Source organism: Vombatus ursinus, unplaced genomic scaffold (genome assembly GCF_900497805.2).
Source record: "Vombatus ursinus unplaced genomic scaffold, bare-nosed wombat genome assembly UNPS02012515.1, whole genome shotgun sequence".
Taxonomy (NCBI): Eukaryota; Metazoa; Chordata; class Mammalia; order Diprotodontia; family Vombatidae; genus Vombatus; species Vombatus ursinus.
This window is the reverse complement of record NW_020952293.1, coordinates 1176454-1199630: the sequence shown is the minus strand read 5'-3', so window position 1 is coordinate 1199630 and position 23177 is coordinate 1176454. Positions and strand designations below refer to the sequence as shown.

The following is a 23177-nucleotide window of genomic DNA, read 5'->3' as shown; positions in this document are numbered from 1 at the left end:
GTTTTTTCAGTGAAATATTGAGGCGAGGGCCTCAGCGGAAAGGCAGACAGAAGGGGAGCCGTGGGAGGTTTGTAAAGTGAGTCAGTATAGTGAGTCAGTGAGGCAGGTGTAAAAGCATCATCTTGCAGCAGTGAAGGCCTCGTTGGAAGGCGGGTGGGTCACCAGGCAGACAATGAGGGCTGACCTTGGGGCACATCCTGCCTCAGACAGCGACTAGTTATGTGGAGGAAGGGAATAAGCATTCATATAGCACCTACTGTGTGTCAGGGCCTGTGCTAAGTGCTTTACAATTATTAACTCAGTTGGTCCTCATAACGATCCTGCCAGTAGGTGCTATTATTATCCCCATTTTACAGGTGAGGAAACTGACAGGTTTTGTGAATTGCCCAGGGTCCCATAGCTTGTGTCTGAGGCTTATTTGAACTCGAGTCTTCCTGACTGCAGGCCTGGTGCTCTATCCACCGGACTGCCTCACTTCCCCAGGAATGGCCCATCACAAATCACAACCTCTCAGCCTCAGTTTCTCCATCTGCACTGATCTTACAAACCTTAAGCACTATAGACATATGAGTTCTTTCTGAGATTATGTAACCTTGGTTCAGCAGCCTGTGAACAGGAGGTCACGAGAAATGGGTAAACTGAGGAACCGGGAAGTTAGGTGTTTGAGGTGTTTTTATCTCTGTTCAAGAGACTGTGAGCCAGGCACTTATGTCTCACTGGGGAAGGAAGGAGACTGTCTTGAGGGTCGGGACATAAGTTACCACGTTCTCCTCGCCAGTTACGTGATCTTAAGTAATTTCTGGTCCGGGCCTCCCTGGGAGGAGGTGCCATCAGTTCTAACATCACATGTTCTGTGAGTCTTCTCATACCCACCAACTCTGGGAAAAGTGGCTTCCCTGATAAGCTGCCCCTATTGGTAGGCTAATCGTAAAACTTATTAAGCGCCTGCTATGTGCCAGAGACTGTCCTAAGTGCTGGGGATACAAAGAGAGACAAAGTGAGGAGGGTTCTCTGCTACCCATGACAGCAAATTATGCCTGGACTATAAGAAAGCTTCCAGACGTTTTCCTGATACTCCTAATTGATGGAGTAGGCAGGATCAGAACCAGCTCCCGAGTGTGATGGCAGTCTATTGTGATGTAGGTTAATGGGTGTGCAAGTGTAGTAGGATTGTGTTAATGCTGTGTATGTGTGAGAGAGAGAGCTGGGGTTGTGTGGGCATCTTTTTTTTTTCTAGGCAATTGGAGTTAAGTGAATTGCCCAGGGTGATACAGCTAGTAGGTGTCAAGTGTCTGGTCTGAGACTGGATTTGAACTCAGGTCCTCCTGACTCCAGGGCCGATGCTCTGTCTACTGCGCCACCTAGCTGCCCCCTATCCTTGTGGATCTTGAAGAAACATTTTGGGCCTTCGGCTGTGGCTACCTGGAGAGTTTGGGAATGTGGCTGGGCATTCCCTGGATCCCGACAGTGAGTCAGCCCTGGCAGATGTGATATCACATACATCGGCCCCATTTTGAGCCTTGAGTGTTTCTGCACAAGAGTAAACCATCCAGAACAGCACCGCAGGTCCGGGGCTGGAGATGCATCTCTGTCACCCACGCTGGGGACCGGCAGTAAACACTGCCTCAGTGGGGACCGTCCGAAAGGCACGCTGGCCTGGGGCACGTGGGCACAACCACACTCACACTCTTCTTAGTTTATTAGTTTTTCAACACAGTTAATTCTTTCTACAACAAGGATTTGTATTCATTTTACATTTGTGGTCGTCTCAGAGTCTCATGGCATCAATGCAGATATTAGCATCAATCACCATAATGCACAAAAATAGGTTTTTCACCGTACAGAGAAGTAGGAAGTCCATTAAATTTTACCTCAACCAAAGAGGGGGGGAGGAAGCAAACTAACAGATATAATCAGACCACCTCCAACAGATAGCCACACATAGACACCCAATATATATATATGTATATATAATATGTATAGATATTTATAGATATCTTGTCTTAAAGAACACACCAAAAACCCAAGGAAAATTGCAGCACTATCTACAGTAAAAAGGATTATTTCTACCAGCTTTTCAAACATTCACATTTAATGTTCAAAGGAAGCACATGGGAGGAGAGCTGGGAACAAAGTAGCATACTCGCAGTTTCTAGGATGGTTATGAAGATGGCTTAACGTTATTTAAACCAGATTGTGTGTAAAGTGGAACTGGCTGTGTGCTTTCTAATGCACACAAACCCTGGCTCTCCTAGAACTATGGGAGAGCCCCAGGATCCAAGGCCCTCTTGTTTTCACTACCGTCTCCTGTCTCCTCTCACTCTTAATGGCTTGTGGGATCCTGAGCGTCATTTCCTTAGGCTTCCAGTAAAACGAGCTTAAGTTTTTAGCTCCCCTTTCTGCTGCCCTCCTGCTAAGGGAGACCTCAGGCCACCAGCTTCAAGAGCTGGCAAAGAAACTGCCCATTACCAAGCTCCATCTCCCCCCTTCCTTATTCCACTCAGAAACCACTCCTTTGCCGTTCCTGTTTCCATGACACAAGCCATCCACCTGGACCAACTCTGGGAGTTTGGATAAGATGTGGGGTCATGACCTCAAGAGCTTGGGCCAGCTGCAGACAGACGTCACAGTCCTATCACTAGCCAGACATAGGATAAAGGGGTATTGAGAAAAATTACTCATCTTGTGCAAAAAGCACATCCTTCCTGATGCCCTTCTATGAGAGGACATAACTCTAGGGTGACCTACTTGGTGTAAGACAAAAAGGGTCTCTTTACCATACACTGACCCCATCCTCCACCTCCGTGGAATCCTGGTCAGAGCCTTCTCAGTCTCTGAATAGCATAGGGGAGAAGAGCTGTCCAGAGACAAAGACTGCATGTCCCTTAGGGGACACCTGGCCCAAAACTGATCATTAGGCAGGTGGTGAAAGACTGTTCACCGGGATCCTTCCCTCAAGATCCTCCCTAATCGTGGTATGACCTGGGCAAAAGAGTAATCTTTTCAGTGCTTACTGTTCTCTGACATCACCACCCCTCTACATAAGACCTTATGCCCATTTCACCAAAGGGGCTGACACGGGAACGAGCTGCATCCTCCTACCGGAACTGAGGGGAATCAGACATGATGGTTAAGTAATGCAGCAGCACCAACCTAGCCCAAAAGAAAACTAGGGGAAAGGGAAGGCAGGAGACAGAAGGCTCAAGTGAGAGCAAGCCCCTCGGTGGCAGGATCTGTCTGGTCTCAGCAGGGAGGGCTCACTTCCTCCTCCTCCTCCTCCTCCTCCTCCCACCAGGCCTCTGAAGACTTTCTCATCTATTGATCCCAATCCCCTTTTGGGGCAGAAATGAAACTTCCACGTCCTATCCTGGGACCCATCTGTCCAGGGAATAGGACTCAACTATCCAAGTCACAAACTACTGCCATGCTAGCCCAGGCACCGTGTCCACAGTGGGGCCCACCAACCTCGGGACAGAGTCCTGGGGCCATGCTTCCAGCGGTGTGCTTAGGTGGAAAGAGGGCGGCGAGGTGCAACTCAAACTTTGGGTTGTTATCACTGATTGTCATATATGCAACATGACTTAAAAATCTGTATATCTCGAAGGGCACGGGAGGGACATAAAGGCTCCTGGACTCTTTCCTGATGGCTTTGGGTGACGGATCAACCATCTCCTCTCAGAACACTCCTCTGTTGCCGATGCATTCCAGGCTCTTTGGGCCAGTGCCTTTCCCAACTAGGGTGAGATTTCCTCTTTTCTGCTCAGCATGGTGGAGACCCAAACACTGCCCCAGGGTGGGCTGATAGTTCAACAATCTCAGTTTGAGAAAAGGTCCAGGATTGGGGTGGGAAGAGAGGAAACAAAGGGGCAAAAGGAAGTGACTTTGCTGAGCTTTCTCCCACATCTACAGACTCTTTGTGAAAAGTTTTACTAATGTGTGACCAGAACCACACTAGAGAAACGGATCTTAATACAGCTCAGCAAACCTGTGTCATGGGATGTTTCCCCAGGCTCCTGGATCCAATGGCCCAGGCAGATATGGGAGGGCACCATTAGGCAGAAACTTGAGGATACTAAAGGTCCCCCATCTTGTGCGTGACTTCCTCAGCCTGGGGGAACATTTGTGGGCTAGATGAAGGGGCAAAGTCCTAAGGTGGACCAGTCTCCACCCAAGGAATGGGCCCAGTTTCCCCTAGGGAGGCCCCCAAATACCTGCAGCTGAAACACCGGGGAGGAGGGAAAGGTTTCGGACCTGGGAGATGATGACAAATGGGGTCACTCAGCTCCCTGAACACTTTGGAGACTGGTGGGCTGTGGCTTTTTAAGGTGGTTCTCCTACTTCTTGGAATAGTTATCTTTGCTCTTTTTTTTTCCTTTTTTTAAAAAAAAACAAAACAAAACAAAAGAAGTAAACCCCTCTTCCCCCTCCCCCCAAATAAAACCAAAGAAGTGTGGGCAGGCGACAGGGACGGCAGTCGGGTGGTGATTCGATGACGATGGGGGAAGTGTGAGGCATCTCCAGAGAGGCAACAGGGACCTCAGCAGGACACCTCCATGGTATGGTTGATCTGGCCTAGGGCCTCACTGCTTTCCGAGTGGGTGCAGGCCCGGGGGCGGGAGCCATCTGCAGAGCTGGCGCTGGTGAGAGAGGCTGTACGGGACCGGGCCAGACGGGTCATGCCGGCTGATGGCACTGTGGAAAATGGGCAAACAGAGAGAGAGACAGAGAGAGAATGGGGAGGAGCAAGAGGAAAAAGAGAGAGGAGAGGGGGAGAAAGAAGACAAGGTAAGAGGAGAGAGAAAGAAAGGGCGAGGGGGCAATAGGGGAGGAAAAGGGAAGGAGAAAGGGGGAAGAGAAACAGATGGGAGAGAGAGGCAGAGGAAAGGGGGAGAAAGGAGAGGGTAGGAGGGGAGAAAGGGAGAGGGGGCAAGGGGCAAGAGAAAGAGGGAGAGATGGGAAAGAAAGGGAAACAGGGAGAGACAAGTAAGAGAGGGAGGGAGAAAGAGAGAAAAAAAACACAGCAGCATTAGGCGTGGTAGCAGGGGCCAGGACACCAGTGGGTGGGAAGACACAGCACACAAGCAAAGCAGCCAGCAACGCCGTTCCTGCTTCATCCAGCTGTTTAAGGAACCGGGTACTTCTGGCCACTGGGCCCCATTCGAGGACAGTGTTCACAGCTTACTCACTCTAGGCTGGAAGCATGCGGTAAGGGCAGGGGAGGGGGAGTCACTGCCAAGCTAATGGTAACCGAGGGGGGCACGGTGCTTGGGTACAGCGTGGCCAGCTTACACAAAGGCTCTCCTCAGCATTGATGTCAGTGCCCTTCAAGGGCGACTTCTGGGGTAGAGAACGGTCTAGGGGGCAAATTGGGGGAGGGTCCAATGTAGGGGATCAGGGATGGTCTAGTCATGCATTGATGCGTCCCAGTGTGCCAGGTTATCTCAGAATCCCACTAGGATGTGTTGGATTCAAGACCATGTCTGTACAAGGAGGGAGGGTGGTGCATTCTCGGGCCCTACTTTTGGAGGAGCTCACCAAACACTCCCCAGTTTGCAGACTATAGGAGCAGAGAACCGATGGCTCACAGTGGAGGGTGCGGAGGAGGGAGGACTCCCCTCTTCAAAAGCCCAAAAGGGAGAACCTGAGATCTTGAAAATTCAGACTGCATTGACAGCTAACCCATTCAGAGCTCCAAGGCCTGAGGAGCATGGACAAACTCAGGCCGTCTCGTACCTCGTCTATCTAGAGATGATTTCTGCTTAAACATCTTCTGGGCTGGACAGTGTGTACAGGGGTCAAGACCCTCTGTACCCAGCCAGGTGCAGGCCCTCCTGCCTTCACTGACCATGCTACCTGGTTTGGAATTCTCGGGGCTCTAGAATACTAATTACTCAAGAAGTAGGAATCAGGTGACCATGCTGAGGCTTTCCCTGCATTCCTGGTGTCAGAGGTCACTCCTCAGGGCAGGGTTAGCAGTCACTCTTTGGGGCAGGTGGACAGCGAACTACAAAGCAGCTAGGGATCCATATCAGAGTGAGTGTAACTTTCCTGCAGTGATGCATATAGAAAGGGGATGGGGTCCATGCAGTAGGTAGGGGGGGTGAGAACAGGGGACAAACGTGAAGGGGATACCTGCGCCTCCACTCAGCCTTCGGTCCTTCAAGTATGCAACTAAGAGAGAAGATAAGAGAGCAAGAGAAGGGGCAGGGGGGATAGAAAACATGGGTTGAAGAATTGTGTCTCCCCAGGGCAGGGAGAGTCAATGCCACAGCAAAGACACAGAGACAGAGAGAGGAAAATGTAGATGGAGAGCAGGTTGGACGTGCAGGAGGCTCTGCCCTTCCCCCAAGCCCATGGCAGCCACAAGACCACTCAGGCATGGCTACGGCCTGGAAGGGTGAGGCAGCAGGAAGGGCTCCGGCCACAGAAGCCCGGTGGTCACAGAAGCCAGTGATTACACACCCTAGCCAGAAAACATCACTAAATTCCCATCGAGACCAGGGCAGGGGACAGGGCCTGTCCAAGCCCTCCTTGCCCAGATTCAGTAAGAGCACCTTGTTCCTCTTATTCCTTCAGCAAACACTGCATGAGCCCTTGTTGGTGTCTGGCCCGTCTGGCAGGCTGGGCCTCTCCTTTCCCTGGCCTCATCGCTTTGCTTTTTTGCAACCAATGCAGTTCTTGAACGAAGCTGCCTGGTCGAGTGGATGGGTGGAGAACTCAAGAGACCTGAATTCTAGATCCTGTACTGTGATCTTATTAATGACTTTCCATCTGCCCTCTGGCTGGTCTCTGAGGATACAGGAGCTAGAGTCTAGGAAGAGAGTTAGCAGATTACTGGGGCCTGGTTTCGAGATAGGTGTTGTCCTGAGTGAAGACGTTTGGGCAGATGTCTGAGAGGGTATGGCTGGACTGAGCATGCTGGCTAGTGTGTGTGTGTGTGTGTGTGTGTGCATGTGCGTGCGTGCGTGGGTGTGTGTGTGATATGTGTGACCCAAGGGACACATAGATGTTCTGTGGTGGTAATAGATGTTTGAGGGGAAAGACTACATGTGGTGACCAGGACCACTATGCTTCTTTCCTGCCTTGTAGTGAGAGAAGGGTACAGGGAGGCAGGATGAGGGCAACATGGAGCCTTTCAATCTGGGCTTCTAGATAAGCCCACTGCCATGATTATTTCTCCAGTGAGCACAGTAATCAAACCATTCCACTGCCCTTCCCCTCACTTCCAGTCCTGCCCCCTTGGTATATTTGGTCACAGGCAACAAACCAGGAATAGGTCTTAATGAAAAGATTTGTTCTGTGAAGTCTGGATTTAGTCAAAGGATTGCACTTGAGGACCTCGAGGGCCACATGTGGCCTCAAGGCTGCAGGTTTCCCACTCCTGGTCAAGGACCTCATGATCCCTCCACAGCCTTTTTCCTGTTTCCTGAACAATATCGACATACTGAGTTTGGGGCCCAGAACCCACCTGGTGGCTTCAAGGGTCTGATCCAGCCAATCTGCATTGGTCACCCAGGAAATGAATCATTTCATGCCATAGGCCCAGACCTAGGGCCTGGATGGCCAAGACTATTGCATTAGGACTATCTTTATCAAGTCCTGCCTACCTGCTCTGGTTCCTTCCCCAGGACAGAAAGGAACAAACCTCGGGACTGTCCACCCTACAGAAAACAGGGCAGATAATCACCAGGGCTGCCGAGGTCACCATGTGGTTTCCAAGAGCTTGGGACCCATCTGTTCCCAGTCCTTCAACCAACAACCCAGTGTGCCAAAGGTAAATGTTCCCCTCTTCTCCCTCCACCCCTGGGCCATGGGATGTATACCTCCCTAGGGGTGTCTCACCCTTCAAAGCCTATACACCTTGCTGTACAATGGAAACATGGCTGTTGGTCTCATGATGTACAAATGCATTTTGGGTAAACATGATGGGTTCTTTCAGTCCAGGCTAATGGGAAAGCAGGTGAGGTCACCAAAGACTTGGTTCCCTTCAGTGACCCATTGGGATGGCCCACCAGGCTCACCTCCCTTGTCCACATGCACGTCCCTATTAAGGGAGGCCCGCCTATGGAGACACCTCAGCTCTCCCACACAGACTCTTCTAACATGGCACAAATTTGCACGATTCACTGTATATGTGTGCACACACAATCTCACAGAGGTATTCCAAAGTCAGACACTCTGCATGGACCCCTGCCCTCCATTCTGTCACTCCACAGGCCCCGATGCTCCCTCTCCCCCAGCCTGGGTCTCCGGGGTCACTATTGCCCACCTCAGCCTTACTGGCCGAGCCGTCTCTACGGAGCTGGCACTTACTGTAGCCCATGCCTTGAAGGAAGTACTTAAAGGCTTCAGTCAGTTTCCCGGGCTGTAAGGAGAGGAAGAGAGAAATGCATCAGTCAAGAGCCAGGAATGGACCCATTCCACGGGATCCCTGGGTCCCTGCCCTGCCCTTTTCACCAAAGGAGGGGCAGCCCGGACACCTTCAGCTGGACCGGTAGTCATAACCCTGTGCTATCTTAGAGAAGGTGCCCTGGGAAAGGCCTGGACCATGTGCATGGGGGCCCTCTCACCCACCTTCTGGAGAAAGGAACTCACCTGTGTGACCTGGGGAAGTCCACCAGAGTCGGCCATCTGCAGAGGGAAGCGGCAGGACAAGATAAGGGTCACCTGCTCCACTGAACACTAAGGCTTTAACATCCTACTCCTCCATTATAATGAATTTACAAAGCATTTTAAGGTTTTAAAATCCCTTTATATACATTATCTCATTTGACCCCTTTGTAAGGTCAGTGGTGCAAGTGTTACAAATCCCTCTCAATTGGGGGAAAACCGGGGCCCAGAGAAGTCTTAGGACCCTGGCTTTAGGTCTGGGAGGCACTTCAAAGGTTACAGAAGCCAATCCCCTCATTATACAGTTAAGGCTAAGAGAGAAGCATGGGTCCATAATGCTAGTAGACATCAGAGGTCAAATTCGAACCCAAGTCCAGCTTGATTTGAACACAAACTCTGCTCTTTCCACATAATAAGCGTGTGTGCATGTGTACATGTGCACACACATACACGTGCAGGGACTCAAATCTCATAGTTCTGTCAGTGTGTTTTTGATTTAGCGCTAAGACATTGGCCAGACTGTTCAGGTAAGATCCCCCTGTGTATGGAGCGAGGGGGAGGGCAGGTGTCCCTGAACCCTGAACACAGGAGCCCTTGGGGGGGACGCATTACCTTCAGGAAAGTGGTATTGGTTGGGTCCAGCTTGGAGTTACACTCGACCTGGGGAGAAAAGTAAGAGCTTCAGGCTGTTAGAAAGTCAAATGAGACACCCACTTGGGTGTCAGCCCCAAGTAGTCTCGTCCTACTGTCTAGGAATGATAATAACAGCAGACAGCACTTATACGAGGTTTGCAACATGCTTTCTTTACATACGTTATTGCATTTGATTCACCTATATTTCTCTGTGAGGCAGGTGCTATGATTGTCCCCATTTTATTGATGGGGAAGTTGAGGTAAACAGAGGTTAAGTGACTTGCCCAGGGCCACACTTGGGATAAGATTCTGGGGTGGGATCCAAGCTCAGGTGTTCCAGTCTCCACTGTGTCACCTAGCTGCCTGGCCATCCCCAGGCAGGTTAATCCCTAAGGCTGGCTAAGGTGACTTCCTCCTGGGAAGGAAGGGACAGGAGGAACAGCCCTGGTTTCCTTAAAGCTGGAGAGTTCCCCTGGCACTTTTCTTTTCAATATGCCTTTGAAGGAGGTTAAGAAAGGCTCAGCAAGCCAGCTGAACCCAGGTCTCTCTGTCTTCCACGTACAGCGTTCTACCCACTGTACCACCCTGCTGTCCTGGGGATGGGGGGGGTCCTCTTTCAAGATGGGAGCAGGGTCACTCTCCCAACATGCCCCACCAAGAAGCAGTTAGAAAAGGAGGCCAGTTAAGCTTTGAGAGGACCCTGTGATAAATTCCACTATCTATCCCTGAACCAGCCTCAGCTAACACACCTTCACCTCCAGCTAACCTGTTACCAGGGTGAGCTGACAGCCAGCTCAGAGCAAGAGTGAGACCCCAGGCCTGAGAAGAGGAAGGAAGGAAGGAGGTGGAAGGACCTCAGAGACAAACAGCAGTGACTTCACCCAGGCCACGGTCTGGCTTTCTGCCTGGCCTAGAGATACCTGGGTCCACCTGAGGCTGAGGGGGGATGGAAGGGGGGTGGAGAGGGGCAGACGCTTGAAGTTGCCACCCTGGGGGCCAAAGGTGCTGTTGGCTGGGCCAGAGAGAGAACAATTAGGTTAGGGAACAATGACCTAAGAAGGGGAGGGTGGGGAAGGGCTCCTGGGGCTTGGTTCCTGAGGGGGAACAGACAGAAAGAAGGACCAGGGGTGGCAGGGGTACACAATGCTGGGGGTGACAGGGCAGGGTCTCAGGAATATCTACAGGGGAAGCCTCTGAAAACGTCTAAACATGAGATGGGCCAGACGCTGCCTCCTATCCTAGCCTCTCCTAAATGGATCCAGGCTTCAGTGTGTCCCAGAGAGGTGAGCTGCAGACACTATCTGTATTCCAAGGTGGGGGGTATGTTTCCTCAGGATACATTAGCCTGAAAAGCCCACAGTTGAACACGGGGCTTAGACCCTGGGATGCAGGATGTATATTCCTTGCTGGCTTGTGCCAGGGACTGATCCCTCTCTGATTTCTCTGGTTCCTCCCATTAGGTGGGTTTGACATTAGCACTATACTCACCACCCCATCCTCTGCAGGAGCGTTGTCCCCAACCACGAGCATCACTGGGCAGCTGAAACACAAAAGGGAGGGGAAAAAAGAGTATTAGGAGGCTTTTGAGAACTGGGTAGGGGCTGGGGCTGGGCACAGGCAGCAGAGGCAGGACCACTCACCGAAGGGTCTTGGCGTTGGGGACTGTCCCGGGCCGGTTTATGTCCAGATCCCTGCGGCTAGGCAAGGGGAGAATGAGTGGGAGAAGAGGGTGAAAGAGATGCTCCCAAGGCTTTGTACAGATCATTGCTGAGCCTGCCCCAGGACTGCATTTCTGAAGCTAGCACACCGCCATCCCCATGGCTTTGGTCTGGGGAGGAATCAGAGCCCTGCAGTTCAGAGCCAGAAGAGTTCAAAGGGACCCCAAGGACTACACCTGGTGCCCCCTGAACAAGCACCCGCCCCCTAAGAACGCACGCAACAAGTAGACCTCCAGGGATGGCCAACCAACCAACTCCCAAGGCTGTTCATTCTGCTTTTAGGTAACTCTAGCTGTTAGCAAGTTTCATTCTAAGCTTAAGTTTACCCCTTTTCAGTTTCTCCATTGCTCCTGCTTCTACACTCTGGGCAGTTAACAAGTCCAGTTCCCTCCCCCACATCAGCCCTTGACAGTGGGCTCATGCCCTCCCCAAAGCCTCGTCTCCAGGCTTCTAGCCATTAGCCAGTCTCTTCAATCACAGCTTGCAGAACACAGTCTTGAGGCCTTGGCCATCCTGCTTGAACATTTCCAGACAATCCCTGCTCCTACCAACATCCATCCTAAAATGCAGTGGCCAGAACCAGACACAACCTTCCATCTGTGGTCTGCGAGGGCAGAATACTGTGGGTCCATCGCTGCCCTAGACCTGGACATCACGCTTCTCTTGACGCAGCCAAAGACAGTCCTAGCTTTGGGGGGCTGCTACATCACACTATTGAGTTGTGTTGAGCTTTACAGGCCACTAAAACCCCCACCTCTTTTCCTATGTCTTATGCTTGTGAAGTTGATTTCTTGAACCAAAGTGTAAGACTTTGCATTTGTTCCTATTAAATTTCATCTTATTAGGCTCAGCCTGCTGTTCTAGCTTTTCTAGCTCTTTTTGGACCCAGACTGCTGTCAACATATTCACTATCTCCCTGAGCATTTTGCCTGTAAGCTTCAAGTGTGATAAGCACGCTATCTATAGCTGAGTCACTGAGAGAAAATGTCAATGAGTGAAGGGCCAACAGATTCCTAGAGTACTCCACTGGAGAACCCTCTTCCAAGCTGACATCAGGCCATTAAATTATGGCTTCTCCTTGGGTGCTGACATTTAACCAGTTTCAAATGCACCAAACTGTGATACTGACTAGTTTCCGTATCTCCAGCCATCTTGCTTCCAAGTTCATCTAGTTCAACACTACCATTTCTTAGAGAAGGAAAGTGACTTGTTCTGTGAACTGGCCTCAGCACTCTTTCCATTAAATGTCACTGCTTAGGGAGGCGAGACAGAAGGAGATGATTAGGGCTAGCCACATATTAGATAGCTTTCAACTGAACCATGAAAATCTCAGAAGAAACCCTTCGTTACATTGCAAAACTCCCAACCTTTGGGTCTAGCATTCCTGCACCCAGCCAGGGGACGCAGTCAAGCTGATCATTCTTGCCCCAAAGCTTAGTGTGTCTAAATGGGGCAGGGCAGAGCCAGGGAAGTCAAGTTCCAAGCTAAGAAATAGGTCTAGCCCATGGCATTGGCAAGGTTAGTACTCCTTCATCCCTCTACCCCAGCAGGACAGCTCTGTTCTGTCCTTAGATAAGACCTGCCTCCAGGGGGGAGCTGCTGTCCTGACTCCAAAGTAGTCAGGGGGGAGAATGGCCTGAGAGCCCAGCAGCAGCCCTGGTGGAACAGAATCTGCCACATTGCCAAGCTGTGCCAACACTAGCTCCTCCTGATATAGCTGGCCTGAAGGGTCAGAAACAGAGCTTAGTGGGGATGGGGATGGGGATGGGGATGGGGATGGGTTGGGATGGGGTTAGAGATGGATGGGGATGAGCACAGGGGCAGGGGTGTGGATAGGAGCAGAGGATGGCAGGGGAATTAGGGTAGGGAAGGATGGATGGAGAAGGATAGGGACAGTGGGAGGGATAGGGTAGGAGGTGAGGAAAGGGCTGGGATGGGGGAGGGTAGTGGGTAGAAGAATCCCCATATGCAGCCTCAGTCCCACTCTGATCCAACCTGTTGTACATGTTCCAGAAGAGCTGAAGGTTGAACTGATTCACCGTATTGCTGATCTGCTGACGGTAGCTTTGCACCAACTCTGTGTTGTTCACCAGCTCCTCCTGGGCCCCCCAAGAAACGGACAAGAGTGATTGGGGGTGGGGGCTAGGGAGACATGAGGCTGAACCCTTGGCTCTAGCCCCAAGGTCCCCAAATGGAGAGTTATACCCCCGGCTTTCAGAGCCATTTGTATATGTGTGTGTATTATTGGTGTTTATAAAATACTAGCCTATAGAAATTGTTTTGTTTTTTTGGGGGGAGGGGGTGAGGTAATTGGGGTTAAGTGACCTGCCTAGAGTCACATAGCTAGTGAGTGTTATGTGTCTGAGGCCATATTTGAACTCAGGTCCTTCTGACTTCTGAATGTAGGAACAGGGCAACTAGGTGGCGCAGTGGATAGAGCGCTGGCCCTGAAGTCAGCTTCTCTGCACTGGGTTATCTGCCGGCTGTCTTCCCTGTCACACTGTGAGCTCCTCAAAAGCAGGGATTAGACGGTTTGTCTTTTGTCCTTTTTTTTTTTTTTTTGATATCCCTCGCACTTAGCAAGTGCCTGGCATATAGTAGGTACTTAATAAATGCTCCCTTTCATGACTTGACTCAGAGCACTGTTTACAGCTCCTCCCAGCAGAATGTGCCATAACCTTCTCTTGGGTGACGTGGAAACTTGAAGTATGTCTTAGTGAGGGTGGGGGATGGGGGGGAGAGGAGGTGAAATTTGGCCTCAGAAAGATCTGAGGGTAAGACTTGGGGGTCCTGGCTCATAGATGGTGCCATGGATAAAGCACTGGGCCTGGAGTCAGGAAGACCTGAGTTTAAATCTAGCCTTAGACGCTTGCTAGCTGTGAGACTCTGCGTAAGTCACTTAGCTGTTGTCTGCCTCAATTTCCTCAACTGTAAAGTGGGGATAATAAGAACACCCACCTCCTAGGGTTTTTGTGAGGATCAAGTGAGATCCTAATTTGTAAAGTGCCTGGTACACAGAAGGTGCTTAATGAATTCTTGTTTCTTTTCTTTCCTTCCTTCCTCCCTCCTTCCCTTCCCTTTGAGGATGGCTGGGTGCCAGAGTAGGCCCTGTTCCCAAGGAATGACTGGGATTTTCAGATCCCCATAGGCCTTGGAGTTACCCCAAATCCCTGCTCCCAGGCCCAAGGGGAGCATACTGACATTAGACCTTTCCCTTACCTGGCTGAACAGGTGAGAAAGAACTGTGTCAGGTAAAGTGCTTGTCAGGCCTGAGAGCTGAAAGTAAAGAGAGGGAGCCGGGTGTGAGTGGCCAAGGGAAGGGGCAATGCCGGCCCTGTCCTTTGCCCTCCTCCCTCTCCATTATCCCAACACATTTCTCACCTTGGTGGCTGCCCAGTCAATCCATCCTTTGCCATTGGGGTCAATGTTCATGAGCACCAGGCCCTCCACAAGGTCAGGGAAGATTAGCTGTGGATGGGAGTGGCGCAGGTTAGAGGGCCCCTCCGGTAAGAGTCAGCATGGGGGCTGAGGGCTCTGAGGAATACAGGGGGGTGAGTGCCAGACAACGCCCCGTTCCTGGCTGTTCCCAGGCAATATTTACCATGGAGGGACCACAGGAGATCCAAGTTCACTCTTGGATCTTGCCACGGCCTGGCTGTGACTGATTCCCTAAACCTCAGTTTCCCCATCCGTAAAATGGGGTTAAAAATTTTTCTCTCTCCCGCTGTACTAGGTTACTGTGAAGATAAGGTGAAATAACAGATGTGAAAAGGGCAGTGCAAACGGGAGGTGTGACAAGTGTGAAGAGGAAGATGGCGATAATGATGCTAGCAACATGAGGAGGAGGCGGGGAGAGCCAGAAGCAAGGGGAGGGCAGTGTGCTGCATTGCTCCGGGAGGGAGGACGGCCAGGAGGTTCTGCCCCCGCCCGCTCCCTCCTTCCCAAAGGCCACAGGTACTCACGGCAAACTTGGCCAGGACGTAGGCTCCAGCTCCAACCCCAATGCCGATCACGTACTTGAACCTGAGAGGACCGCAGCGGTAAGTGCCCAGGAGAGACTGGGGAGTAAGTACTTCCACAGAGACCCTGGGACGAGCGGCCCCTGGGGCTGGGCCCCCTCCATCAGGCTGGAAAGTCACAAGCTTCCTTGCCTGGCTCAAGAGAAAGGCAGGGCCACCTGCAGCCCGCGCCCTCCCGCTGCGCCAGCTGTCCCTGCACCGCCTCCCCTGGGTACAAAGCAACAACAACCACCTGGGGCAGAGAGACTCACCCGAAGTGTTGGATCACACTGGGGACCATAGCGGCGAGCTGCTCCATTGAGGGAAACTGATACCTGGGGGACACACAGCAAGGAGGAGGCATCAATGGGGAGAGTGAGGGGGAGCCTGGGATGGAGGGTGGGACCTGATTGGGCAGGGCGGGCCTAGGACAGTGGTCTGCAGGAGGAGGGGCAAGAGGGATAGAGAGTCTGACCCACTGGGAACCTGCCCTTGAGGGCTTTGGGTGGGGTGGGGGGGATCTCTTTACACTGATTTAGGATTTCTACCCTGACCACTTCCAGGTGTCTCCCTAGGCGTCACATGGCAGGGAGACCGAAGGGTACCAGACCCGCCAGGTGTTCACCCATTACTTGGACCAGGCAGATGGGGAGGTGCCACTCAAATTGGGGGTGGGGGTGGACAGGAGGAGTACGTACCCCTGAGGGAACTGTGATGCCCCCGCCTGCTGCCCAGGGGCATCCACGTGGCACACCACAAAGTGCTTGGTGATCTCCTGCATGTCTTCAAAGTTGAAGAAAGCATTGAAGCAGAGCTTGTCTGGAAAGAGGCAGGCAGGCTCTTGGTGGGACGAAGTGGGGGGACCTCGAGGAGCCTACTAAGGCCCCCTTCCTGCCCCTTCAGTTCAATAAGCACTTATTACGTGCCAGGCATTGTGCTAAGTGCCGGGATCACGGCTGGACTGTGGTGGGTGTTCCCAGAGTCATTCTGACACCAGAATCCTGGTCCTGGCCTCACCTTCCCAACCCTCCTTCATCCTCTCTGACTTTACCTGCCAAATCCGCCCCCCTTCCCCACCCCAACTCCCAGCCTCATACTCAGGATCATAGGTTTGGAGCTGAAATGGACATCAGGGGTCTGGGGCCAACTACCTCATGTTTTTACAGATGAGGAAACTGAGGTCCAAGGCTCCACCAGTAGTAAGTGTCAGGGCCGGTATCTGAACCCAGGGCGTCTCACTCTAAGAGTTGGAAGTGACCTCAGGGGGTCTGCTAGTCCAACCAACTCATACCTGAATAAGAACCCTTCTATAACGTTCTCAACAAGTGGTCACCCAGATTCCCCTTGAAGATCTCAAGTGGAGGGGAGCCTACTGCCTCCCAAGGCAGCCAAGGCCACCCTTGGACGGGGCAGACTGTGGCTTCCTGATGGGGGAGGGGGCGTCCTGTCTCCTCTCCTCCTCACTCCTGGTTCTTCTCGGCTTTCTCTCCTCTCCTTCTCTTGCTTCCTTTGACTGTATTCTGTAGTTTCTCGCTCCCTCTAATTGATCCTCCCTCCTCTGGTCTCAACCTCAGAATGATTCTATGCTGATCTAAACTCGGATGCAAGGAAATGAATAATAAAATAACAAAAACTACTAGCATTTTATGTTGTTGTTCGGTCGTTTCAGTTGCGTCTGCCTCTCTGTGGCCCCATTTGGGGTTTTCTCGACACATGCTGGTGTGGTTTGCGTCACAGGGCTGATGTGACGCTTAAATGAGATCATGGATGAAAAGTGCTCTGCAAACCTGAAAGTGCTATATACATGTCAGGGATTATAATAAGTTTTAATTAATCTTTGGGAAACAAAAAGAGCTTAATATCCTTAAGGCTATGATATACTCAAGCGCAACCCACCAACTTCCAGAGTCGTTACGAAGGTGAAAGGGAACGCTGTAGATGTCCCATCCTGGTTTTATTCCCCTCTTATGCTTCCCTGATCTGGTATTGAACTGAACTCCAACCAATTGTAAAGCTGGAAAGAACTCTGAGATCATCTGGAAACTGAGGGCCAGGAGAGAGATGAAAGTGAATCAAAGCCAGAGGCTTTTACTGCAGGGGCAGCAGACAGGTTCTACTTACGGTTGAGCCCCACATCATGGTAGGTAAGGATGGCAGGGCGGTTTCCCTTAGGAGAGCCCCGAATCACCACATGGAGAAGGCCATATGGGGTCTCTATGTCATGTTCCTAGAAAATGAAGAGACAGTTACAATTCATCCCAGCATCATCCTGTACCCAAACGACTAACCCTAACCCTTTCCTCAAGCCTTTGTATTTTTTTCTAAACTTAACTTCTTAAATTAGGTTAATGAGTAACTATTTATTAACCTAAACCAACTTTCCAATGTACAAATTTTAAAATTAAAAAACATTATTTATTTATATATGATATTTATATCTATCTATATATGTGTGGATAAAAATATGTTTATGTATATGTATATACATATTATGGATATGTATTATGTATACATATTGTATGTATATATGTATAGGTATCATGTATAATATAATCATATACAGACACAGATCTTTGTTGTTGTTATGGCTGCTCAATGACATCCTCAGGGAGCCATCTTAGCATTGGGATCACTGGGATACAAATGGCGCCCTAGCTCTCCCTGCACAATGTTAGACTGCTTTTGAATTTGCACAATCTGCAGCTCTGTTGGCAGTGCTCTTATCTCCATAGCCAGCTCAGAATCTTAGAATTTTAAACTGAATTCAACAGTTCAGTGGGTGGAGGGTGGAATCTCAGAGTTATTGTCATTTATATTTCTCTGATGATTAGCATTTTTAAAAAGTAGTTCCTGATGATTGGTGATTCTTTTTTTGAGAGCTGCCTGTTCATGACTTTTGACCACTGATCTGCTGGGGAATGGAGCTCGCTCTTACAAATCTGCACCAACTCCTTATAGCCACAGATTTCAGAATTTTATTAGAAATAGTTATGGAAAACCTTTTCCTCCCAATCCTTTTCTCTCCTTTTTATGCCAGATGCATTGTTTTTTGTTGCCTAAAAACTTTGAAGAGGGGTGCAGCTAGGTGGCGCAGTGGATAGAGCACCGGCCCTGGACTCAGGAGGACCTGAATTCAAATCCAGCCTCAGACACATAACACTCACTTGACCCTGGGCAAGTCACTTAACCCCATTGCCTAACCAAACCAAACCAAACCAAACAAAACAAAACTTTTAGGAAGATAGGTGGTCTAGCCTGGCCTGGAATCAAGAAGACCAGAGTTCAAATCCAACCTCAGACACTTACTAGCTGTGTGATCCTGGTCAAATCACTTAACCTCTGTTTGCCTCAATTGGAAAATGGGGATAATAATAACACCCAAGTCCCAGGGTTGTTGTGAGGATCAAATGAGATAATATTTGTACAAGTGCTCAGCACAGTGCCTGGCACATAATAAGTGCTATATAAATACTTACTCCCTTCTCTATTAAAAAAATAATCGAATCCATCTTGTCACCCATCTATAATTCCCTGCCCCAACTAGAGGTGTAAGTGTGACCCTTAGTAAGCAGAAAGAGGAAAAGCCTTCCATTCCAGACCACCGCTTGCAGTCATGGAAGAAAACATTGTCTCCCTGGCCATGAATCGGAACGCCAAGAGAGGTTTTCCATTTCTAATCCAAATCTTGTCAAACCCTGTTAGAGCAGCAGCCTTTGGGGACCCAGAACTCAGGGAACTCAGCCAGACGAGGACAGTTCCAGGACGGGCAAACTCAAGGGGGACAGAGATAGAGTTTGGAAGGCAAAGACCCTTTTCCCTCGGCTGTGATCGCACTAACGGCTGGGTCATTTCCGCCTCCCCTCTGTTCCCTTGCCGGTCCTGGGGAATCTCTCTTCACACTTCATTTCCTCTCCACCCCTTTCTTTGCATCCTCACTGCCACTGCTGTAAGTCAAGGCCTCATCACCTATCCCCAGGGCTGGGGGACCAGCTTCACTGTCTCAGTTGCCTACCAAATAAAGCCCACACTTTTCAGTCCAAGAGTTTGAACTGCGGGCTGTGAACTTGGTTTAAAAAATGTTTTGATAACTGTCTCTCAACACAATTGGTTTTCTTTATAATCCCATGTATTTGATTTTGTGCATTTAAATGCCTGATTCTGAGAAGGGGTCTCCAGGCTTCCCCAGACTGTGACTACCCAAAGGAGTCCATGACACAAACCAGGGGAAGGCCCCCTGTATTTATATGGACACTCAACACTGTCCACAATGATCCTGATCTAACTGTCCCACATTATCCCACTTTCACTATTCCCTTTCACATACCTATACTCCAGCCAAATGGGACTACTCATAATTTCCCCCAACTCGTCCTATGCTGGGTGGTCCCTGTACTACTCCTTATGACTAGAATGTGCCCCCTCCCCTATATTTGAGTGCCAATGTATTTTTCAAGGTTTAATTCTACAAACCATTTCCTGCGGAAAGGTTCCTTCCCCCCAGCCAGTCGGTCTATAAACATTTATTAAGTGCCTATGATGTGCCAGGCACTGGTGCTAAGTGCTGTGGATACAAGGAAGGCAAAAGACAAGTCCCTGCTCTAGTCTGGATGGGAGAGACAACACGCAAAGAAGCTATTCACAATCAAGTGTAGACAGGAGAGATTGGAGACAATGAACAACTGTGGACAAGCTATAGAGAGGATAAAGGTTTCTGTCACCGTCTCTCCTTCCAGGCGCGGGGACTGCCTGTCCATGTTTCCTGGCCTAGACCCTGGATCGAACAGTGGCCGCGCTCCAGCTCGGGCAGTGACGTCAATGAGAGCACGTCAGGCTGCAGCTGCCACACCAGGGCACCCAGGCAGAAAACAGGCCAAAGCAGCCCCCAGAGTGCCTTCCCCAGGGGCAATGCAAGGCTTGCAGACAAACAGACGACGCCCAGGGGCTCGACCCCCCTCCTGGCACCGCAGGGAAGCGTCAATGAGGCCACCGGCCTGAGTCACTGCATCCCCCATCCTCCTGCCTGCTCCCTGGCCCACAGGGTCTGGGGGCTCAGGAGCTAGAACCATCCAGGCCAGCTGACTCATTCTACAGACAACCCAGAGAGGGCCAGACCCTCACCCAAGGTCCCACAGCCAGATCCCCTATCTCCACATCCAGTGTTCTTTCCACTGTTTCTCATTCCACAGAGGAAGAAACGGGGGCTGAGAGAATGCACCAGACCCAGGTGTCTGGGTCCCCAGGCTCTAAGCCTGGGGGGAGGAGGCAGGGGGAGGTGCTCCAGGCCTGGGGCTTGGGGTGGCAGGGCAGGGATTAGATGCCCTGGGCACTAAGTCGCTACCGTTGTTTGCCCAGGAGGGACTTCTTACTCGCAAACCAAGGCTGTTCTAAGATGCTGTTGGGGGTCCCAGCCTTTGAGAACACAAAGCTAGGAGCAAGGGTCCCGGGCTACAGCAGTGGACCACCTGGTGGGACTTATCAAGGAGGAAGCTTCATCCGCCCTTTCCCAACACTGCCCATGGGGTAATGCTAGGACGGCACATTTCTGTAGGGCTCGAAGGTTTCCAAAGTGCTTTCCCCCAACCACCCTGTCTGAAGGGGAATACTGAGGCCATGTGTCCCAGAACCCTCATTTTACATGAGGAAGTCCAGTCTCAGAAGGGCAGGTGACTCTACCAAAGTCACACAGCTCATAGGAGGCAGAATCAAGGCTTAAACCCAGACCCTCCAATCTGGAACCATGAGCACCGAGCGTTTGTGGGAGGGCAGGGAAGGGTGATTTGCAAAGCTTTTGTGAAGCTTCCTAGTCACAAGGCAGAGGAATGAAGGAGGCCAGACCCTGCCTAGCACTAGTGATCAGCTCCTCAGCTCCCTCCATCTCTTCTCTGGGTCCTGTCGCCTCCACAGCTGCAGCCGTCTCACCCTCCTCCCCAGGTTCTTCCAAAGACTTAATCCCTGCCTCTAGCCTCCAAAAGACGCAAATGGTAGCTGTTCTCTTCCCACTCTTCCAAGTCGCCTCTCTTGATACCGACTGATTCTTTACGGCTGACCTAGTCCCCGGAGCATCTCGTCTAGACTGCCTCCAAGGAGTTGCCTGAGGTTGGAACACTACTGTCCCCCAAGGGAGCAGGGCCTGCATAAGGGCACTGAGGGTGAGGAGGCCTTTTCTACGGAGCCAAAGGACAGCCTGCTCCATTTAGCAGGAGCCCATCTCAATGACCTTGGTTGGCTCCGTCATGTTCTCTCTTTGCCCCTCAGTTTCTCAGCCAAGTACTTCCTGCCTCATCTTTCCTGCTCAAGATGGTGGTACAGGATGGGTCTGACTCAGAGCAGAAGGATCGAATCTCAGAGTTAGAAGGTCCACCAGAGGTCACCTGGTACATCTCAGGCATGTTGTCCCCTAGGCCTCAAAGCATTAGGGACCTGCCTCTGTCCTCTCACAGACACTGGGGGTCCCAGCCAGGCCACAGCCCCGAGAGAGCAGGGGCAGAAGTCACTATCTTAACCACAGTGACCAGGATGAGGACTCTGGGCTCCCCCAGTCTCCCCTCTTCACTCAAGCCTTTCCCCGTCCCTGACATTTGGCTTAAAGTGCGTCCGGGAACTCAGATGGAGAAAATATTTCTTTATTCCACACAACTAGTCCCCTTTGCAATCCTGCACATTTTACGTTATGCCTTGAAGAATGTGGTTCTAAGAAAAGGTCCCTGGGCTTCACCAGAGTGCCACCATGATACAAGCAAGGTTGAGAGCCCTTGGAGGAGAGGAAGGAAGAGACAGTGGAGTGGACCGTGGCACCCTGGTGTAGCAGAAAGCTGAGTTCAAATTCCACCCTGCTCCTAGGTGTGTGACCTTAGGCAAATCATTTCTCATCTATCAAATGAAGGGGTTGGGCCCGATGACCTCCAAGGTCTTGTCCAGCTCCAAATCTAGGTTCCTGTGATGACTCAACTCGGCTGGCTTGTTCTGATCACAGCATCTCAGAGCTGGAAGGGAGCTCCTGGTGGCTCCGTCCAGCCTCCTTGCACCTGCCTAGGAGCTCCCCCCGACTCTCCCTGACAAGCGGTCAGATGGCCTTGCCTCAGAGGCCCCACTGTGGCTCCTTAGCTGCGGCCTGTCCAGGGCCCTGGACACTCGGGGGCAGAGCGTCTGGCAAATGGAAACAATCACAGCCCTGCTCCCACAGCTGCCCACACGGGCTCCGGCTGTTCCCATTGGTTCCTGGTGACGTCAGAGCCCTGCCTTGGTCCCCAGTGACTGCCTGTCCTCCTCCTGGCGGGCAAATGATTCTGTTGTGTTCTGTTAGGCACTGCAACTATGGTGGGTGTGACATGTTCCCCGCCAGGCTCTTTGACAGCCCCAGCCTGGCTCTGGGGGAGGAGGGAGGGATGGCTGAGGGCCCTCCCCTTGCCTTCCCAGCTGGTCCAGTCTCTCCTCTCCTCTCCTCTGGCTCTTGACCTTGAGATGTGTCCTAGCCTTCCAAGCTCCATCAGTGATTCTACCTCTCTGAGTGAGCATCTTGGAGGACAGACACATCATGTGCTCTTCACACCCCCAAGGGATGAGGAAGAGGTGGGAGAAGACACGGGTGGTTTATTGAGCCAGGCCAACCGGGCCTAAGGGGGACAGATGGGAGGAGAGGTGAGGTCAGAGCCACTGCCTTTAATAACGCAAGCCAACCCCACCCAGCTGCAGACAGGGAGGTAGCGTCTCTGCGGCTGGCACAGACATCTGTCCCTTGAGGCATCCAATGTCTCCCCTACAGGCTGTAAAGGGCTGCTGAGGCCTGGGCAGGAGTTGGTAGAACCCTTCTACTCCAAGGACAGCCACAGTGGCTGAGTGGGAGAAGGGGCACAAACATCCCCTGCCATGATGTACCCACAGAATGCAGCCAGGCCTAGTGCATGCCACCCTGTGGAGTTCCAGCCTTTCTACCCAGGGCTGAGGGGGTTCTATGTCCTTCTCTGCCCTTGTCCTCTGGGTGCTTAATGGCAAAAGGGGATGCGCCTGTTTCTGCTTTCTGCAGGCCCCACTGCACCACCCTCTGCCTCTTATACCCACCAACCCCTCCACTCCTCTGGTCCCAAGACCCCAAGTCCTGGAGAAGGAGCACAGAGCCCTTGCTGCTGGCCAGGGGACAAGGGTGGTGGTGGTGGAGACCTAGCCTGGTGCCTTTCACACACACACACACACACACACACACACACACACACACACACAC

At 51.4% G+C, this 23177-nt stretch overlaps 1 protein-coding gene across 7 annotated transcripts in view; it reads right to left on the bottom strand.

The window, feature by feature from the left end:
* Positions 1–1681: 1681 nt before the first annotated feature.
* NDRG4 (NDRG family member 4) overlaps positions 1682–23177 on the bottom strand; it is a 77275-nt gene continuing 55779 nt past the window's right edge. For 4 of the 7 annotated variants that reach the window (XM_027857874.1, XM_027857876.1, XM_027857881.1 and 1 more), the window contains 15 exons: positions 17081–17186; positions 15658–15778; positions 15232–15294; positions 14924–14984; positions 14343–14429; positions 14181–14237; positions 12957–13060; positions 10884–10940; positions 10732–10783; positions 9223–9270; positions 8596–8631; positions 8314–8365; positions 7608–7661; positions 6133–6171; positions 1682–4692 (listed from right to left, as the gene is read on the bottom strand). In XM_027857874.1, the coding sequence (XP_027713675.1) occupies positions 4538–4692; positions 6133–6171; positions 7608–7661; positions 8314–8365; positions 8596–8631; positions 9223–9270; positions 10732–10783; positions 10884–10940; positions 12957–13060; positions 14181–14237; positions 14343–14429; positions 14924–14984; positions 15232–15294; positions 15658–15778; positions 17081–17186 (1092 nt within the window). In that variant the 3' untranslated portion in view covers positions 1682–4537. The remainder of the gene's footprint in view (positions 4693–6132; positions 6172–7607; positions 7662–8313; positions 8366–8595; positions 8632–9222; positions 9271–10731; positions 10784–10883; positions 10941–12956; positions 13061–14180; positions 14238–14342; positions 14430–14923; positions 14985–15231; positions 15295–15657; positions 15779–17080; positions 17187–23177) is intronic. The other 3 variants (XM_027857875.1, XM_027857878.1, XM_027857880.1) reach the window with 3 other exon arrangements.